The 17,713-nt window shown below is 39.5% G+C and overlaps 1 protein-coding gene across 3 annotated transcripts in view; it reads right to left on the bottom strand.

The window, feature by feature from the left end:
• Nucleotides 1-17,713, bottom strand: part of SCARB1 (scavenger receptor class B member 1) — a 1,184,693-nt gene that overhangs the window by 789,848 nt on the left and 377,132 nt on the right. The window contains exon 1 of one of the 3 annotated variants that reach the window (XM_044068529.1): nucleotides 704-1,009. The exons of the other annotated variants lie outside the window; for them this stretch is intronic. Within the exon in view, the coding sequence (XP_043924464.1) occupies nucleotides 704-823 (120 nt within the window). The 5' untranslated portion in view covers nucleotides 824-1,009. Of the gene's footprint in view, nucleotides 1-703; nucleotides 1,010-17,713 lie in introns of those variants that run through there. 3 annotated transcript variants of the gene reach the window in all.

Genomic DNA, 17,713 nt, shown 5'->3' with positions numbered 1-17,713 from the left:
CAGCGACACATGCATTTAGCAGTGTTTGATTTATTGGGTGATATATTTTTTTCAGTAAACTCATTAGTAGCCAGTTGTGCATTAGAACTGTCCTAATGTAGAGCTGGAAATACATTTAGCAGTGTTTGTTTTATCAGCACATAACATTTATGGATATGCATTAGGCAGGCACAGAACCCACGGTCAATAACCTTGTGCATCACAGCATTTATCTAGCCTGCTCCGACATGTCTAAAATACACTGTCATGCCTTAGTGGTTACTTATGTAACCCCTGTGCCCCTCCAAAATCAGCTAAGGCCTGAGGAGTTCCCTGAACATCTACTAGTGGTAGGTGACATGGGACAGTATCACCTACAAGACTCCTGACTTCTACTCCCACCCTTATATAAAATCCATACTCTTGCAGTGCAAACATTGCAACATGTCAGAGATTTTAGGAGGACATTGGATAGTTATATTTCACCATTCCAACTAAGCGCATGCAGCAACCAGAAAAAAAAATGTGAATCTATAAATATGAAGGGAAGAAAAATGAGCATGTGTAACAGTTATGAATCACCAGACTTATGTGCTTGTATCAGTATACAAGAATCAAACAGTATAGCAAATCATATGTAATGAAATCTGTCACGGCACTTTACAAACACTGCTTATGTCTGAATTACATTCTTAATTAAATAAACATATGTAAAAGGATTTACCTTGATCACTTGCTGATCTACTATGGAACTGCCAAAGAGAAAGAAAACCAGTCCGAAACACATCATCACCACTCCTGGAACTCCCAGTCCAATTGCCAGTTTGACTTTGGATATAGCCATAACTAATCACCTTAATTAAGTAATAAATAAGCCTTGAAAACAGGATCAAATGCTTTTAAAATGTGCAGCTATCAACAGCTACCAAGAGCAAATAAAGTTACTGAACAATGACACATTATTTAGAAAAATGCTAACAGCATGTATAATCTTTGCTCCCTATTCTAGACAACTATTAGCCAAGATCTCTTCTGCTGTAGTCAAAGTTGCTGAATCTTTTTCTGAATACTCATTAACCTTTTCCCTTGTTCAGTCCGCCCCACTAAAGAATGACCTAGTTTAAACCCAACCCACTAAAGATAAAAGATGATAAAAACAGGGCTTTGGGAAGCAGAGTTTTGATAACAGCGGACAACAGAATAAAGTAAGAATGTCTCTTAAATTATAGGCACACAAAAGTAAGTGTGAGTGTGTGCATGCGCGTCTGTGTATGTATGTATATCTGTATCTATACATGTGTGTATGTATATATATATATATATATATATATATATATATATATATATATATATACATACACACACAAACATATGTATATATATATATATATATATATATATATATATATATATATATATATATATATATATATATATGTATGTATATATATATATATATATATATATATATATATATATATATATATATATATACATTCTGATAGACACAGATGTGGAAATGCATATATACACATACACCTCTCTTGTTATACACTGCATCACACACAAGCAAATAGATGTAACATGGCAAGGGAGACAATACCTGAAAAGGTGGTAAGGCAGAGAAGGAACTGCCTAGCTGACAGGAGACCGTCAATTCAGGTAGAGGAGTAGTGGAGAGAAAAATAACAATACTGGGGATAGCAAAGACTCGTGCTGCATTCAGTCTTTTTCAATATACCTGTGTCAGACACCACACTTGGGCAACAGAATAAGAACATTCTTTTCATTAACAACAGTCACTGGAATTTGGCTTATTAGAGGGAAGCCAGTGCATAATTATGCATAAAAACACTGCTCAATCAAAACTGATCAGGAACACATTTTCTCTATAGCCTACCTGCAAAAACAGAAACCATTTTGCAAAGAGCACCCCCCCCCAACAGCACCCCACGCTCTCAGTCTGATATATATATATATATATATATATATAGGTCTACTACACTAAACTGACAGCACACAACACTGACAACCACAACACCGACACCACAAGAACGAAACCGCAAAAACACGAAAGTTCACATGCCCGACAAACCACAATCCCGACAGTTAACAAAAGAAAAAGTTTGCTATTCCACACAACACACACACAACACAAGCACACCTACAACCTAAAAACCTACACTACACTGTACACACAACTATTTATGCACTAACCTTAACCCAAACCCTAACCCTAAGGTCCGTCACTATCGTACACTTACCTTACCTGCACCCTAACCCTAACCCTCTTAATCCGCCCCTAACCCTCAAGTCCCTTATTATCGCACACTTACCTTACCCGCACCCTAACCCTAAGTCCCTCACTATCGCACACTTGCCTTACACGCACTCTAACCCTAAATCCTAAATATATATATATATATATGGGAAAGAAGAAACTGTCCAGTAAAGTGCACAGTGATCTCTCAGAAATAGTGATCCTGCTCTGCTTAAGATCTTTACTTTCGAAAGTGTGATAAAATGTGATTATTACCAGTTGTTTACAATCAGGTAAAACACATTCAGCTGATCATTGATCACTGTGAGACACAGGGCAGCATGCAGGGTGGACGGATAGGTAGCAATTGGGTTTCAATTAAAAAATATATAAAGCTGTACATTTTGCAAGAGGAATTAAGAGATCATTTATGCATGAGAAGGAATACTTCTGGTGGTGAGCGAAAGAAGAAAAGATCTAATATTAGCCCTTCTAAATTGAATCATGACATACATTGTAGTATGGCAGTGGCAAAAAAACAAGTTAATGACATGGAGGGTGGGGGACAATGAAAGTTGTGGACTCCATAAAAATAAAACAATGGCATTCTCCTGTTGCTAAGACTGCTGGTGAGGGCCTCTGTGGAATTCTAAATGAAAGCCAAAACAGTAATCAAATTTCAAAATGCAGTGTTGGGCTAGCACTAAAGGATGTAGGATATGGGCATGGAATACGAGGCAAGGCTCAGTGCGTGAAGGGAATATACAAAATGGAGGAGGGAAGGCAAGAGCTGCCATGGCACACAGTGCTTACAAAATCTGGTTTTAGAGTAGTGTACAGATTTTAAAGAAGAATGGATGTAGAAGAGGAGTACAGACAGCAGATAGAACAGGAAAGAACAGTATGTGACTAAGATCAGGAAATATTACTTTATGGAGAAGAGTCATCCCCTTGCACAAAGGTGGGGCACCAATGGATCCAGGTAATTATAGATCTGTTGGCCTAATCAGCCTCATCTGTAAGGCTATGGAAAGGATATTATGAAATTAATAAAAGAGGACATGGTTAACCTACAAACTCTTACGCCAAGGCAGTTCTGATTCATACCAGAAAGGCTCATCCAGACTCTGCTACACTTTGCTGTGAAGGAAAGGTTAGTTTGCTTTTATTTTTTGTATTACTGTATTGCCTTTCTCTATTTTGAATACTGTAGTTTGTTTTCTTTACCTTGTGTTTTGCTTGCATTCTGTTTTAACAGCATATTAAAACTTCAAAAGAGACCACAGCTCTCTCTGTTCTGAGTCAGGCAGAATTTTTTCCCGCCCTCTCACCCATTTAAGTTGTCTTGTTAAATACCACTGTCTTTCTAGTTGCCCACCTCTTGTGTTAATCTGACCATATATCTCATTTCTCTCTACTTTCACTGGCTTATGTGAGTAATCACAAAAGCATCATTTTTGAAATCCCACCCCTTCAATTATTTAAATTTATTGGCCATCCTACAGTATTTCATAGTACCAAAATACAAAAGTGACCACCCCTTTCAATCCATCTTGCTGTTTTAAAAATAGTAACTCTCCACTAAACCTTAACTTTTTAAACAGGTAAAACTCAAGTTACCTACTTTCACATCTAACTTCTCTAGTGCACACTGCAGAGTGCATTATTTTCAATCTTACCTTTAAGCATCCCTGTGACTAGCACTTTCTCTAATACCTGCTGGAAAGCACTAGGAAGCCTTAAACTCATACAAACACTGAACTCTCCTTGCTAACAAGGAGAAATTAATAGTAGGCACTAAACAGCCTATAATTGCAAAGTACCTTGCTAAGGAAACAGCTCCTATACTTTACAAGTTTACAAAGAAAAAAAAAAAGCCCCAAACCAGGCATGTCCAAGGGTCAGCTTCCGGTTATTTCTCCTGTCCACCTGGTGAATCTGGGCATACTGGGGCAATGCAGCAATTGCTTCATGTACACAGACAACCCTCTCCTCCTACCACCCAACAGTACAACCTGTGAGAGATGCACTTACATAGCCAAAACGGAAGCAAAGCTCTCTCCACCCAAGATTGTGCTAAACAGTCAAGAGGAGAAGGTTAACACCCACACTACACCTCAAGCAACACATAGCCCTTCTAAACCCACACCACCAACACCCACATATAGCAACACTAAATCCACATATGCAGAGGCCCTTAACTGTAACCTGCCCAAGCAACAAAGACCTCTGAAGCTGAAACGCAAACAAACACCAATCACAACCAATGTGTCATATAGTTCACAACACCAGTGTGCCACCCAGCAACAGCCCCTAAGGCAAGACAATGTACCTAACACTTTAGTCATAGGTGACTCTATAGTTCGGCACACTGATGTCCCTCTCACCAGGTTGAATAAGGAGAAAATTACAGTCAGCTGCCTGTAAGGTGCCAGGATCTGCCACATAACGCATGCACTCAAGTCACTCCACAACAAGTACAAATATGACTCTGTCATTGTCCATGTTGGAGTGAATGACTTGAGACGTACCTCCCTGGACTACATGAAAAGAGACATGGAAGAGCTCTCGGATCATGTGGCCCTGGCAGGTATGACCCTAGCCCTGAGTAGCATCCTGCCTTTGCCCAGAATGATACCACAATATAAGGATAAAATGACTGACTTCAACAATTGGCTAAGCTTATGGTGTCATTCAAAGGGGATCCAGTATCTGTCTGCCTGGGATGACATGATTGACAGACCACGATGCTTTGCCAGAGATGGTCTGCACCTGTCACCCCTGGGATTCAGGTTACTGGCTAAGGCTCTTGCCACCCCTATAGTGCCTTTTTTAGGCAAGCTTCAAAGGACAAAACCACCACTGCAACAGGTACAAGCATGCAAAATCTGAAGGTAATGCTACTCAATGCTAGAAGTCTAAACCTCAAAATGCACTCTCTTGAGGCACTCCTAAAAATGGAGAACATCGATATCTGTGCAGTAACTGAGACCTGGTTCAAGGCTCCAGAGAGCACCCCTGCAATACCAGGCTACAACTCTTACCACACTTTTCGGCCACCAAACCAGGACCGAAACACTAAAGGTGGAGGAGTGTCAATATTCACCAAGGATATTCACACCACCAGGCTAGTTGGCCAACACAATGTGTCTGAAATTCTCCAAGTGCAACTAACACTAGGTAAGACTGCAATCCAAAACGCTATAGGTGGAGGAGTGTTCATATTCACTCAGGATATTCACATCTCTAGGCTGGTTACCCAACACAATGCATCTGAAATTCTCCAGGTGCAACTAACACTAGGTAAGACTGCAATCCAAATTGTAGCTTGCTACAGATCCCCCACCATACCCCAAGATTCTCACTACACCTTTCTAAACATACTGGAAAATATTAAGATAGAACCAAACACCCTAATACTGGGTGATTTTAACTACCCTGCCATTAACTGGGAAAACTACTCATGTCCCAACACCTTATGCTAACGGTTCTTGGAATTATAAATTCCAACGCCCTGGATCAACTAATCCATAGTCCCACCAGGGGCTCCAATATCCTAGACCTGGTCATTACCAACATGGGAAATCAATGCTCCATACCTATGGTCACCCACTCGTTAGTCAGGTCTGACCATAAGCTAATCACCCTTAACATCCACATCCCACCCCCACCCCCCAGTAAAGAAACCACCATAAAAAACTTCTCCAAAGGCAACTTCATGCTTCTCAAGTCAGAAGTGACAAACTTCATGACACCCATGCAGACGGGAACTGAAAGTTCAACTGCTGAATCCTACACTAAGGCACTGTATGAGCACATCCACTCATGCATGAATCGTGCCATCCCAAATAGAACCAAAATGCTCTGATCCAAAAAAAGGAAGCCAATCTGGTGGTCCCCTGCCATAAACAAACTTTACAACAAAAGGAAGAAACTTTTGCAGAAAAGAGGAAAATCCCAGGATGCAAAAAACACCCTTATTAGCCTCAGTAAGAAACTGAGATGCCTCATAAAATCCTCCAAAGCTAGTTACGAAAATAAAATTGCCAAAGATTCCAAAGACAACCACAAAGCATTCTATAACTATGTCAAGAATCTAAATGGCAATGCTCAGATCTGCTCTGAGCTAAAACAGAATGGCATTAAATATACTGATCCGAAGGATATTGTCAATATCCTGGCAGATCGATTCAGTGCCAACTTCACCCCCCTCTCACCCCCTAAATGGCCCATCTCAATACCGGAAGATTGCCAAATTCCAGTAATAACGGCCACACAGGTACAAAACACACTCTCTAAAGCCAACAATACAGCATCCATGGGACCAGATGACATCCTGGGCTGTGTACTACATGAACTACAATATGAACTGGCACCTCACCTAAGTGTCATGTTTAATCATAGCCTCACCTCAGGTTTTGTGCCCACTGAGTGGCGCAGAGCTACAGTTATCCCAATCCACAAGGGGGGATCCACCTTGGATCCCGGAAACTACCGTCCCATCAGTCTGACAAGCCTTATCTGCAAGGCCATGGAGCGTATTATCATGGAACTTATAAACAAAGACATTGGCAACCTTCAAACACCGGACCCCACCCAGTTTGGGTTTGTGAAGGGCCGATCTTGTCTCCTGAACCTGATTGACTTCTTTGAATCAGTCTCCAGAGCCATGGACAAGGGTAAGGTGGTCCACACAGCCTATCTAGACCTTGCCAAGGCCTTTGATACCATCCCCCACTCTGGAATCATAGATAAACTTACTAAGTTGGGCATTAATCCCTATGTCACCCAATGGGTTTCTAAATGGCTTACTGATAGAACCCACACTGTAAAAGTAGCCGACTCCAAATCCAGCTCCAGACAAGTGACAAGTGGAGTACCTCAGGGTTCAGTCCTGGGGCCGCTCTTGTTTGGTATCTACTTCTCTGAAGTACAAGTCAACACTAAGGGACTCTGGCTAACAAAGTTTGCAGATGACTGCAAACTGGGAGCCATTATTGAATCCCAAATGATGTGGATACTCTACAAAAGGGCCTTACAGAAACAGATGCTTGGTGCCAGAGCCATGGGCTCAAGCTCAATGCCAAGAAATGTATTGTTATCCCCTTTGGGAAAAAACATGTATCCATGAATTACCATATAGGTGGCAGTACACTAAACCCAGAAAGTGTGATAAGAGACTTAGGGACACAGGTGGACAGTGGTCTCACCTTCGATACCCACATCGCCACAACAGTCAGGAAATCCTTCTATGTGGCACACCTCATCACGAAGGGCTTTTCATCCAGAAAAAAGGAGGTCATTGTCCCACTGTACTCATCCCTCATTAGACCCATTATAGAATACAATACCCCATTTGGTATGTACCTCTCAAAACATCTGCAACAACTGAAAAGGCCTCAGAAATACCTCACTAAAAGAATCACAGGCCTAAAGCAGATGCCCTACGCTGACCGCCTTAAAATTCACCCCAGGGATCACATCAGTCACCCTGCTAGACAGGGGTCCAGGAAAGTAAATAATGCGGGAAGAAATAGCCAGGGAATTGTTATGGCTACGCTTGTATAGGCCCTAGGGCTGATAGCCTAGTACCAACCTATGAATCAAGTGCAAATCCTGCCTACTCAACCTGCTTGCCATCTTTGAGAAGGTTACTTAAGCAATGGATGTACACACAGCATATCTAGATCTCACAAAGCCATTCAACATCATCCCACACTCCGGTATCATAGATAGACTCGCCTGGCAAAACATACATCCCTGTGCAACTCACTGGATAATAAATTGGATCACAAATACAACCTTGAAAATTAAGATGGACAACTCCTCTAGATGGCCAGTCACTAGCAGTGTATCCCATGGTTCATTCCTTGTGTCACTACTCTTTGGCAAGTAATTATCAGAGGTGAAGGCAAATGTTAAGTATTTATGGCTGACCAAGTGGGAAGATGACTGAAAACTTACTGCCATCATAAACTTCCCAGAGGACCTTTCCCAAATAAATAGCTGTCAACAAAACCATGGCCTAAAAGTAAATGCCAAGAAATATATAACAGTATCCTTCAGCAAATATGACTTCAGACTGGCAACACACCCCTGAAAATTGATCCCAAAGTCAAGGACCTATGTCGACAACGAAGTGTCCTTCAATCATCACATATCCACTGTTGTAAAGAAGTGCTTTTTCATCCCACAACTTATTTCTAAAAGGATGGTGACCAGGTCCATAAAAGTAATCATTTCACTGTACTCCATTCTCATGAGGCTGTTCATCGAATATAATTGTCCCCTGTCCAAATACTTGTCACAGCACTTTCACACTAAAAAATCAAAGGCCTAAATCACAAAAACTATTCAGACCATCTCAAATCCTTATAACTCTTCTCAGTGTCCTGCATGTTACTAAGAGATGACCTCTAATTCACACACAGACTCTAAACAGACCTTATCCTGCAAGACCTATTACACATTTACAAGTCCGATGGTAGTGTGAGCACCCTCTCAAGGGATCCCTTGCAGCATAAATAAGACATGCTGAAGGGATAAGTATGTATCAATATAATTACATTTGTATGGAACCACCTTCCACTCCAGATAAAGCAATGTACTTCTCTTACTCTGCTCAAATGTAATTTGGATAAATAGCTTTGTAAATGCAAAATCACCCTGGTTTAGCACTCGTGTCCCTTATGGATAGGGGCAACAAGTAAATGCTTCAAACTATTCATGTTCTGCCCTTCTGGGTAATTCATACACAAATTAAGGTCTAAAACTGTAGCACTTGAATTTAAGTCTAGGCTTCTTAAGATTTATCTCATTTCAATATCCTAATAAGTACCTATGTACCTATGAACATGCCAAAAGTGGCATCATATTCAATAACTGGTCTGATGAGACATGATTAAAGGAAAATTGGTCTGATGAGGTATGAGTTAAGGGAAATCAAGTCTTCTTTGGATCTAGAAGAAATGCCTTTGGGAATCAGATGAACCAGATAAGAAGGCTTTCTAACTACTGTGCAAATGGTCAAAAGATAAGGATTTACCAACAAGGGTGCCAAGATTCCTTGCAACAATGCCTGATGGAAGGGGTATGTCACCTATATGACTTGGGAAAATGTTTGTCTATGAAATCAGCTATACTATATTTTTCTCCATTTAATGGGAGATGATTTTCCTTGCACCAATTGTTAACATGGTCAAAATAATGTTGGAACAATTGTGAGTCAGTGGAAAATTTGATAACATCCAATTTACAGTCATCTACAAACATAGATAAATGCAAACTAGGAGTATTGACCAGAAGGTCTGAAAAATATATGCCAAATACAAGATGGTCCAGCATGGAGTCTGGGAGTACATCACTGGCAACTTTTTTGCTTTCATAAATGGCATCTGGTACTCTGATCACATGGGTTCTGTCAGACAAACAGATATCCATCATATGACAGAAGGATTTACGTTCAGATATACAAGAGTGTCAACAAGATCCACAGGCAGAATAGCATCAAAGACCTTGGTTAGTCCATATATGATGTATGTACTGCTAACTACTGTGCACTGCTTTGGTGGCTTTTCAAATAAAAGTATAAGATAAAAGAGGCAGGAGCTTCCTTTGACAAGGCCGAACTGATGAGGATTGAGAGTTAAGTGATTTTTCATGTCCAGATAAATGATGTCCCAAGATAATATATTCCATAGCTATGTACGTGAGGCTAATGAGAATAATGGCTCAGCAGTTATCAGAGTCTGTGGTTGGACCATGCTTGTGCAACAGCATTCTCCTAGCTTCAGGAAAGTAAGCACTGGGGAGGCTTAGATTAAAGATGCTGAGTAGAGGTTCAGGTAGGCCATATTTGGTCTTGATAATCAGACATCCTGAAATGTTATTTGGGCCCATGGATGAGGTATTCTTAGCTTTTGAGAAGGCTGAGAAGACTTGTTCCACTGTAATTACATAAACATATATATATATATATATATATATATATATATATGCATATTAATGATGTAACTGTACATCAGCAAGTCAAAGTGCATCAGAAATACTCAGTCTAGGGCTCTAAATCACCTCTGCATCAACAAAATGGTTTGGTGTGACAGGTATGTCTCGCAGAGGATACCGCTGCTATGCAACAGACTTCCCATCCACATAAAACAAAGTTCATCCCTGTCCTTATTCAAGTGCAACTTAGATCTATGGATAGGAAACAAAAGATTTACCCCAGGACTGCATCATGTACTACTAAGGGACATAAGCAACTCCTAAATGCTTTATCCTATGCATAGGTCACATAAAATTATCTATGATATGATCCTAGTTATTCTCATTAGGGGTAATATATAATTACTGACTATGTGATAGGTAAGGGCAATCTATAACTAAATTGGATAGGTTATTTTGAACAGAAAGAGGAGAAACTGGCTAAGCACAACATGACCTGCAAGATTAGCTAGCCTAGTACTTACCTATGAACCTATAATTAAAGGGTGAATCTGGGCCTATGGAATTTATAGAATTGCTATAATTGTGGATGGAGTAAAATTTGCACAACATTTGTTATCTGGGATATTATCTGTTTCCTTAGGGACAGAGTGGGCAGTGTTATTGCAGACAAGCTACAAACATTTCAGGGTATCAGCTCTTAACTTCCTGACATAGTTCAAGAAAGATTTGTAGTCATTTTGATTTTACTGGCTAGTTTAAGTTTAGGTTCATATTTGAGCTTCCTAATGGCTCCTTTAAGTCCTTTATTAGTTTGCTTATATGTGCTCTTAAGGCAGGCAGAATGAGATTTACATGCGTATTCCACCATATGGACTTTTTTTTTTAATTTCTCATTATAGTTGGTACATATAGGAGCTGCCTTATCAATACAACTACTCAAGTGGGAGTAGAAATCAAAGGCATAGGCAGAAGCTTTAGAATTGGGATCCATCAGAGAAGGATTACAGTGGAATTTTTCTAGGTCATCAAGTGACTGAAGATTTGCTTTTGAGAATTTCCTAAACAAGAGATATATTCATAGGGGGATTACCACCAGTTTTAAAGAAAAAGGTTATTGATTTATGATCTAATTTAACAAGGGAAGATTATACATATGGAGTTCTTCAAAGAAGTGGCCATATATGAAAGGAGAAAATCAAAGGTATTATGCCCTTGTTGAGGATAGTTACCTATCTGCACAAGGGAGTTAGCCTGGTGGCTCAAAAGACTGTACTAAATTTTAAGTATAGCACTTAACACAGAGGATAAAGACTCTTAAGCTGTTAATGATCTTCATCTTATAGATCAGGGTACATGGTTTGATTTCTTTTACCTCCATTTTCCTACTGTATGACATTAAGCAAGTCAGTGCTCCTGGGTCACCCATAAAAAGGAAGATGTATCTAGTAGGCATACTCAGTTAAAAATAAATAAATAATGTTAAACAGGCAGGACCGTCCTTTGACATGGCCAAACTGATGATGGTCCATGGTCCCAGGAAACTGTGAAGGATTGCAAATTTAGACAGAGGTTTAAAGGTACACTAAGAAAAGCAGGAAGAGAAAAGGGTTGTCAACAAGCATAAGGTAGTTCTCCAAATAACTGAGCATTTATCTGAATGAGAAACAAAATGAAGATTAATGCACATTACAGACAAACATTCAGGCCATTCTGCAGCTCAGTTTAGTTGTGTACGTCTTATAAAAGTCTTTCAAGGTGTTTGGGATTAATTTTACACACGACACGTGCACGTGTATCTACCACTGCAGTTTCTTTTTTTTGTTTTTTCCCCACTTGCTAACCATGGATTTCTAACAGCCTCAGTTAGTAAGGGGAAAAGGAAATGCAGGTCTCCATAACAGCTGCAGTGGTTTGTTTAAGTTGTGTTTTTTCTTCCCCATGTCCAATTCTTTTTAAGAGCTAAGGTAAGTGTAGGGGAATGGAAACCGGGTTTCCTGACAAAGTTTTCATTCTCAGATGTGGGATTTCATGTTAGATTATGTACTGTAATTTTTTGCTGGGCTAAGCTTCCAATGAGAATTGTTGATTCTCCAAATCCATTAAAGGAAAACTCTTACTTTGGCACTCAAAAAAATGTTTTTTTTTTCACTGCAGCTTTGATTTCTGAGCTATTTTAATGCCTCAATATCACTCCAGGTGCTTCTTTAATTGTTTCCAACAAAAAAGCTGATGATGGGGCCTGCCTTGATAATGTGATCTTGTATTCTTGCTGTCATTCCTTCTTCCCAGAATACATTTCAAGCCTTCTTTATGCAAGTCATGCTAGACATAAGGATGTGGTGTTGTTTTCTCCATACCATTAAGACAGAGTGGCAGGACTGTAAAGCATTATCATCTAACACACCTATAACAGAGCTACTTCTATGTTTCCCCTGACTGAGCCTCAGCCTGTCCTATCCTATAAGTAGCTGCTAGCTACTTCCAGCAAAAGAAAGTAGGTAAATAACAGGCTTTTGTAAAGGGATTATCTTGTAGTTCTAAAAGAACTGACAAACCTTCCTCCACACACTAATGCTGAGGTGTGAAAATTCTCACTGCAGTAAATAATAATCTCATGATAGGAAAAAATACAGAAGCTATGTCAGCTTTAGAAAGAAAGTGCAGACTGTAATGACTGAAAAGGCCAGGACATGCCTAAATATCTGCAAGAGAACCCCCCCCCCAACACACACATACACAATACCACCAGATAAGATATCAAAAAAGTACCTGTCGTGATAATTATACCTTTACATGAGGTCCAATGACCTTTTTCAATAACAAGCCAGGCCACAAGGAAGTAAATGAAACAATACATAATGCTAATACATGTCAATACAAAGATCTCATGGGAAGTTCAGTTTTATAGAAAAGTGAGACAGCTAAAAGAGATTACTTATGAGTATCAGTTAGTTTTCATGGATCTTTTATTAAACTTTAAAGAGTTTCTAGATTAAGGTACCATTAAATTCATCTTTAACTTCATTACAGTCTTAGCTGCAAGTACAGCATCCAATGTATGCAGTAATTCTTCTCACAGAAAGGTGTTGTCCAGAAAGTAAAAACAAAACAGACTTATCTCTGCTTTATATGAGCTTATTTATTTATTTACTTGACATTTGTTGACTGGGAAAGTCTGACTGGGTCAGGAACCCATTTTCAGTGGAGGCCTGGGGAGAAAAACTCCACAAAATAGAAAACAATTAACAAAATATGAAGTAAAACATTTGACAAAGCATAGGTACAAAGATCATTTCATTTACATTTACAATTGAGAAATATAAAGTAAAACATTTGACAAGCATAGGTAAAAAGGTAATTTCAATTACATACAAGTGCATAGTTTTTGGTGTTACAAGCTTTTGGTGTTAAAAGCAGTTAAGTTTCAATGTCTGCAGTTCATTGAGCATCCAAGAGATGCAGGTTGGCTAGTTTAGTTAGTATGTCTAGTCTGAAATGTTGGTAGGCTGATGGCATGGTTGTAAAGAGAGTTAGTCTAGTTGAGGTGGATGTTTACAGTGATATTTTGGCAATCTGCAGGTCAACCTTTGTAAAGTGAAGATAAAAGAATGCAAAGGTCGACTTAGATGAGTATTAGTAGGATTAGGAGTTGATTAGGGAAGAGAAAAAGGGGGTAGCTTGAAAGAGGGGAGCAGGAGAGTATAGAAGGGGAAGGGGGAAGTATAGAAGAGTTTAGGGAGTATAGAAGAGGAAGGGGAAATATAGAAGAGTTTAGGGAGTGGAAGGTGGAGTTGGGGATAGACGTATTGGAAACGGTTTCTAGGTATATTTGGAGCAGGGGCAGATGCTTTTATCTTGGAGAAGTTTTTTAGTGTAAGTTTGAAATTTTTGCGGTTTGATACTGCTCTGATGTCTACTGGTAAGCCATTCCAGAGTTTAAACACAATTCGCCAGCAAACAAAACGGATATAGTCCAAACCAACGTGTTATCCGATGCTCGAGACCAGGTTCACCACAAACGTATTTATTCAACACCAAACAGTCATCAATACATTAACGCCTTAGTTAAAACCAACACATTGCGTTTTCGTTCACATTAGACTTCATCAGAAAAGACCAGTGCATCCAACAATATGCTGTTATATATGTCCATCAATTAATCCTAATTACATTCAATTAACCATTCTTATTAGATTTAAAGCAATATTACAAAGTACTAAGCACTAAGACTCAGTAAATTCACTCATATAAAATAGTTCTTGACAACAGTTAAAATGACAGATGTATGTACAATTAATTTAAATGTTGTTAAAAATATAAACTTGTTTTAATAAATATAGGTATGTTATAATGAAAATATATTATTTAAAAACTATAATTTAAAAACAATCCAATATATTAATTTCAGTTGAAAATGTGTAGAGACATGACCACTTTATTGCAGAGTTTAGCTACTATGTAGGAATATAGACACTGTCCAGCTTTTTTCTTTGGCCTTTGTAGGGTTGCTAGTTGTTTGTCTTCAGATCGGAGTGTCCTGGTGGGTAAGTGGGTTTGGAGGAGTGAGTTAAGTGATGGGCAAGTGTGGGGTTGATATATTACTGTGTGTGCCATATTAAGTTGTTGGTAGTGTAAGAGACGTGGTAGTTGGAGCCAGTTAAAGGTACAGAGAACTATGCAGTGGTGAGTGTTATGGGGTGCATTTACAGCAAATTTATCAATCTTATTATAGCAGGATTCCAATTTGTTTTTTAGTGTAGGCTGGGCTGCGGTAGTGGTGCTACGGTAGCGTTGTCACCTCACAGTTAGACGTTGTCCATTCGATTCTCAGTTAGAGCATCTTCTGTGTGGTGACATGCGTGAATGGGCGTTCCTTCATTGAAGGTTGTGCGTTAGGCCCGGCAAGCCAGCATGTAAAAATCTACTGCCAATCATTAGCGGACCGGAGTTCCGCTGTGGCCACCCCTAACCGGGAAAAGCCGAAAGACACAACAGTGTAGGCTGGATATTTGTCAGAATGGGAGCAGCATACAGGAGACAGGGGAGCAGGTAAGTAGTAGCCAAGATCGTTTTTGTGGTTCAGCTCATGAACTTTTTGTGATAATATGAGCTAATTTCTAAACATGACTTTTCTCACATCTTGTCCCAGGTGGTACGTTAGTAATTACAGGACATTTGGGTGGGTATCAGGGAATGCCTTGTCTTGTCTGAGACCTGCCATGAGATTTTACATTAACTCTAACTTTAACACATACTAATACTTCTGTGTACTATAGGCTTGTGCATGTGTACCCAGCTAGGGTATGTCTTTCTGCACACACTGATCTGCAGTAAACAAAAACAGAAACTCTCCCAAGTTTGGCATTTCTTTGTATTACATTGTGTAATGTATAGCCTAGGCCAGACACAACACATCTATACTATGCAGGCAAACATTTAAACATTAGGGTGGTAAATTCATTCATTCTCAGATACCCATTTTAGTGAGTTCAAGGTTGGGCAGGAGCCTGTCCTGGTACTTTGGTCACAATGCAAAGAAACTAATCCTAGATATGATGGCAGTGTGTCTCTCACACACACACACACACACACACACACACACACACACACACACACACACACACACACACACACACTAATAAATGTCATGCATACTACAAACAATTTGGTGGATTGCTATTTCACTTATAGCATGTTTTTGACTTGTGGGAAGAAACCGATACACCCACTGAAAACCCATATGAGCATAGAGGACACAGAATAATCAGCCGGGAGAAAAAAAAAGGAAAGAAAATGGAACAGCAGCTGTGAGAAAATCCATTTACTGGTATAAATTTTGAAACTGGTGCTTAAATACTATTTCAGCAACAACAATGGCCATGAAACAAAAGGAAATTTAATTACTTTTTGGTGGCAAAATATTTATGCAAAATAATTTAATGCATCAATGAATATGATCAACAGCAAATGGACATTGTGTGTGTGTGTGTGTGTGTGTGTGTGTGTGTGTGTGTGTGTGTGTGTGTGTGTGTATATATATACAAAAACTTATTACAAAGGCAGTTTTTCAACAATGAGAGCACTGTTCATGAAGAAAGATTATGACTCTATCTTTCTCCTAATTGGAAGTGGTACACCCAAGCAACTAACACATAGATGTCACACTTTTAGTAATTACCCAAGCAACTATAAGTATTTTTTTATAACAGAAAGAGTAGCTCCTTGGCTAAGGTCCAAGTGACCAGAGTTTAATTAGCAGTTTGGATGTTTGACTGAGTTGGCAGGGGAAGAAAGGCATGCCCACATCCTGGAGGGGAAGCAACATCTAGCAGGATGCATACAACCACAGTCACTATAAAGAGGCGCAGCATTGTTGTATGCATCTCAGCAAGACTTTAACTGATGTTAATCTTTGGTAATGGGTGTGTGTGAATGTGCATTCACAGACAGGAAAGTTCTGACAGTCCCAGTGGTGATAAAAGCAGCTCTTCTCCCTGCCTTGGAGATGGAGTTAAGCTATACAAACACCATTGCTGCCAGGATGCTAGCAAATAAACAAGCAACTCTCATGACTGCCTGCATGTTTGCTCACTGGGACATTCTTGCCCCCATATTGTACTGAAGTTACTTCCTAATACAAGAGAACAAATAGGCAAAGTCTTCATGATCAGCAGCCACAGGGGCAAGATGCACCCCAAAAAATGTATTTCTTGAATGATATAAGCAGTTTAAATAAATGTATTCATAGTAACACATTGCTATTGGGCATTTAAATAACCTATATAAATAAGATTTTTTAATACAAAACAATTAACTCAGGCTAAAGCCTGCTTTATGTATTCTGAAAAAGACTGTACATAGTACATGAGTTACAGACAACTTAGTTATAAAATGGTAGCATGTTAGCTGTAAGCATGCTTTCAACACTACAGTGGATTTATGTTGAGATATTAAAACTGCACCATCACGCCAAGAATAGTAAGGGTGTCCAGAAACTTTCACCATTACTTAAGGAAACTGGTAAAAGACCACAGTGGGTACTGTACAGTCTGGGATACCAGAAAACTACTTATTCATAGTATTTTGAGATATCATACAGAGCCACACAGCAAGAGGTTCTCCAGTTCAATTCCAAACTGGGGTGACTTCTTTCAGGTGTCTGCATACTCTCCCTGTTTTCCTGTGGGTTTTTTCCTGCACTCCAAAGACATGCAGTACATGGACTGGACACTCTAAAATGGCAAAAGGTGTGTGTGTGTGTGTGTGTGTGTGTGTGTGTGTGTGTGTGGTATGGAAGAACAACCACTGCAGAGCTAGCTACCCAGCAGTGTGAACCTTGGCTCTAGTTGACTGTCACTGCTGAAGTGACTTCCCGACCCCATGTGGAAAATTGGAAAAAGGAACTGTGGATAGACAGATGCATGGCTCATATAGATTTTTTCAAAGCTGTTGCCAATGATGCCAGTTTCACAAAAGAAAAAGGAAGTGAAAACATCTGGTATGCTATGGTGTTGTATAAAATGCAGA

This window comes from Protopterus annectens, chromosome 4.part0, assembly GCF_019279795.1.
Source record: "Protopterus annectens isolate FY-2018-M chromosome 4.part0, PAN1.0, whole genome shotgun sequence".
In the NCBI taxonomy this organism is placed as follows: Eukaryota; Metazoa; Chordata; order Ceratodontiformes; family Protopteridae; genus Protopterus; species Protopterus annectens.
Note: the sequence above shows the minus strand (reverse complement) of the source record. Positions and strands in the feature narration are given on the sequence as shown.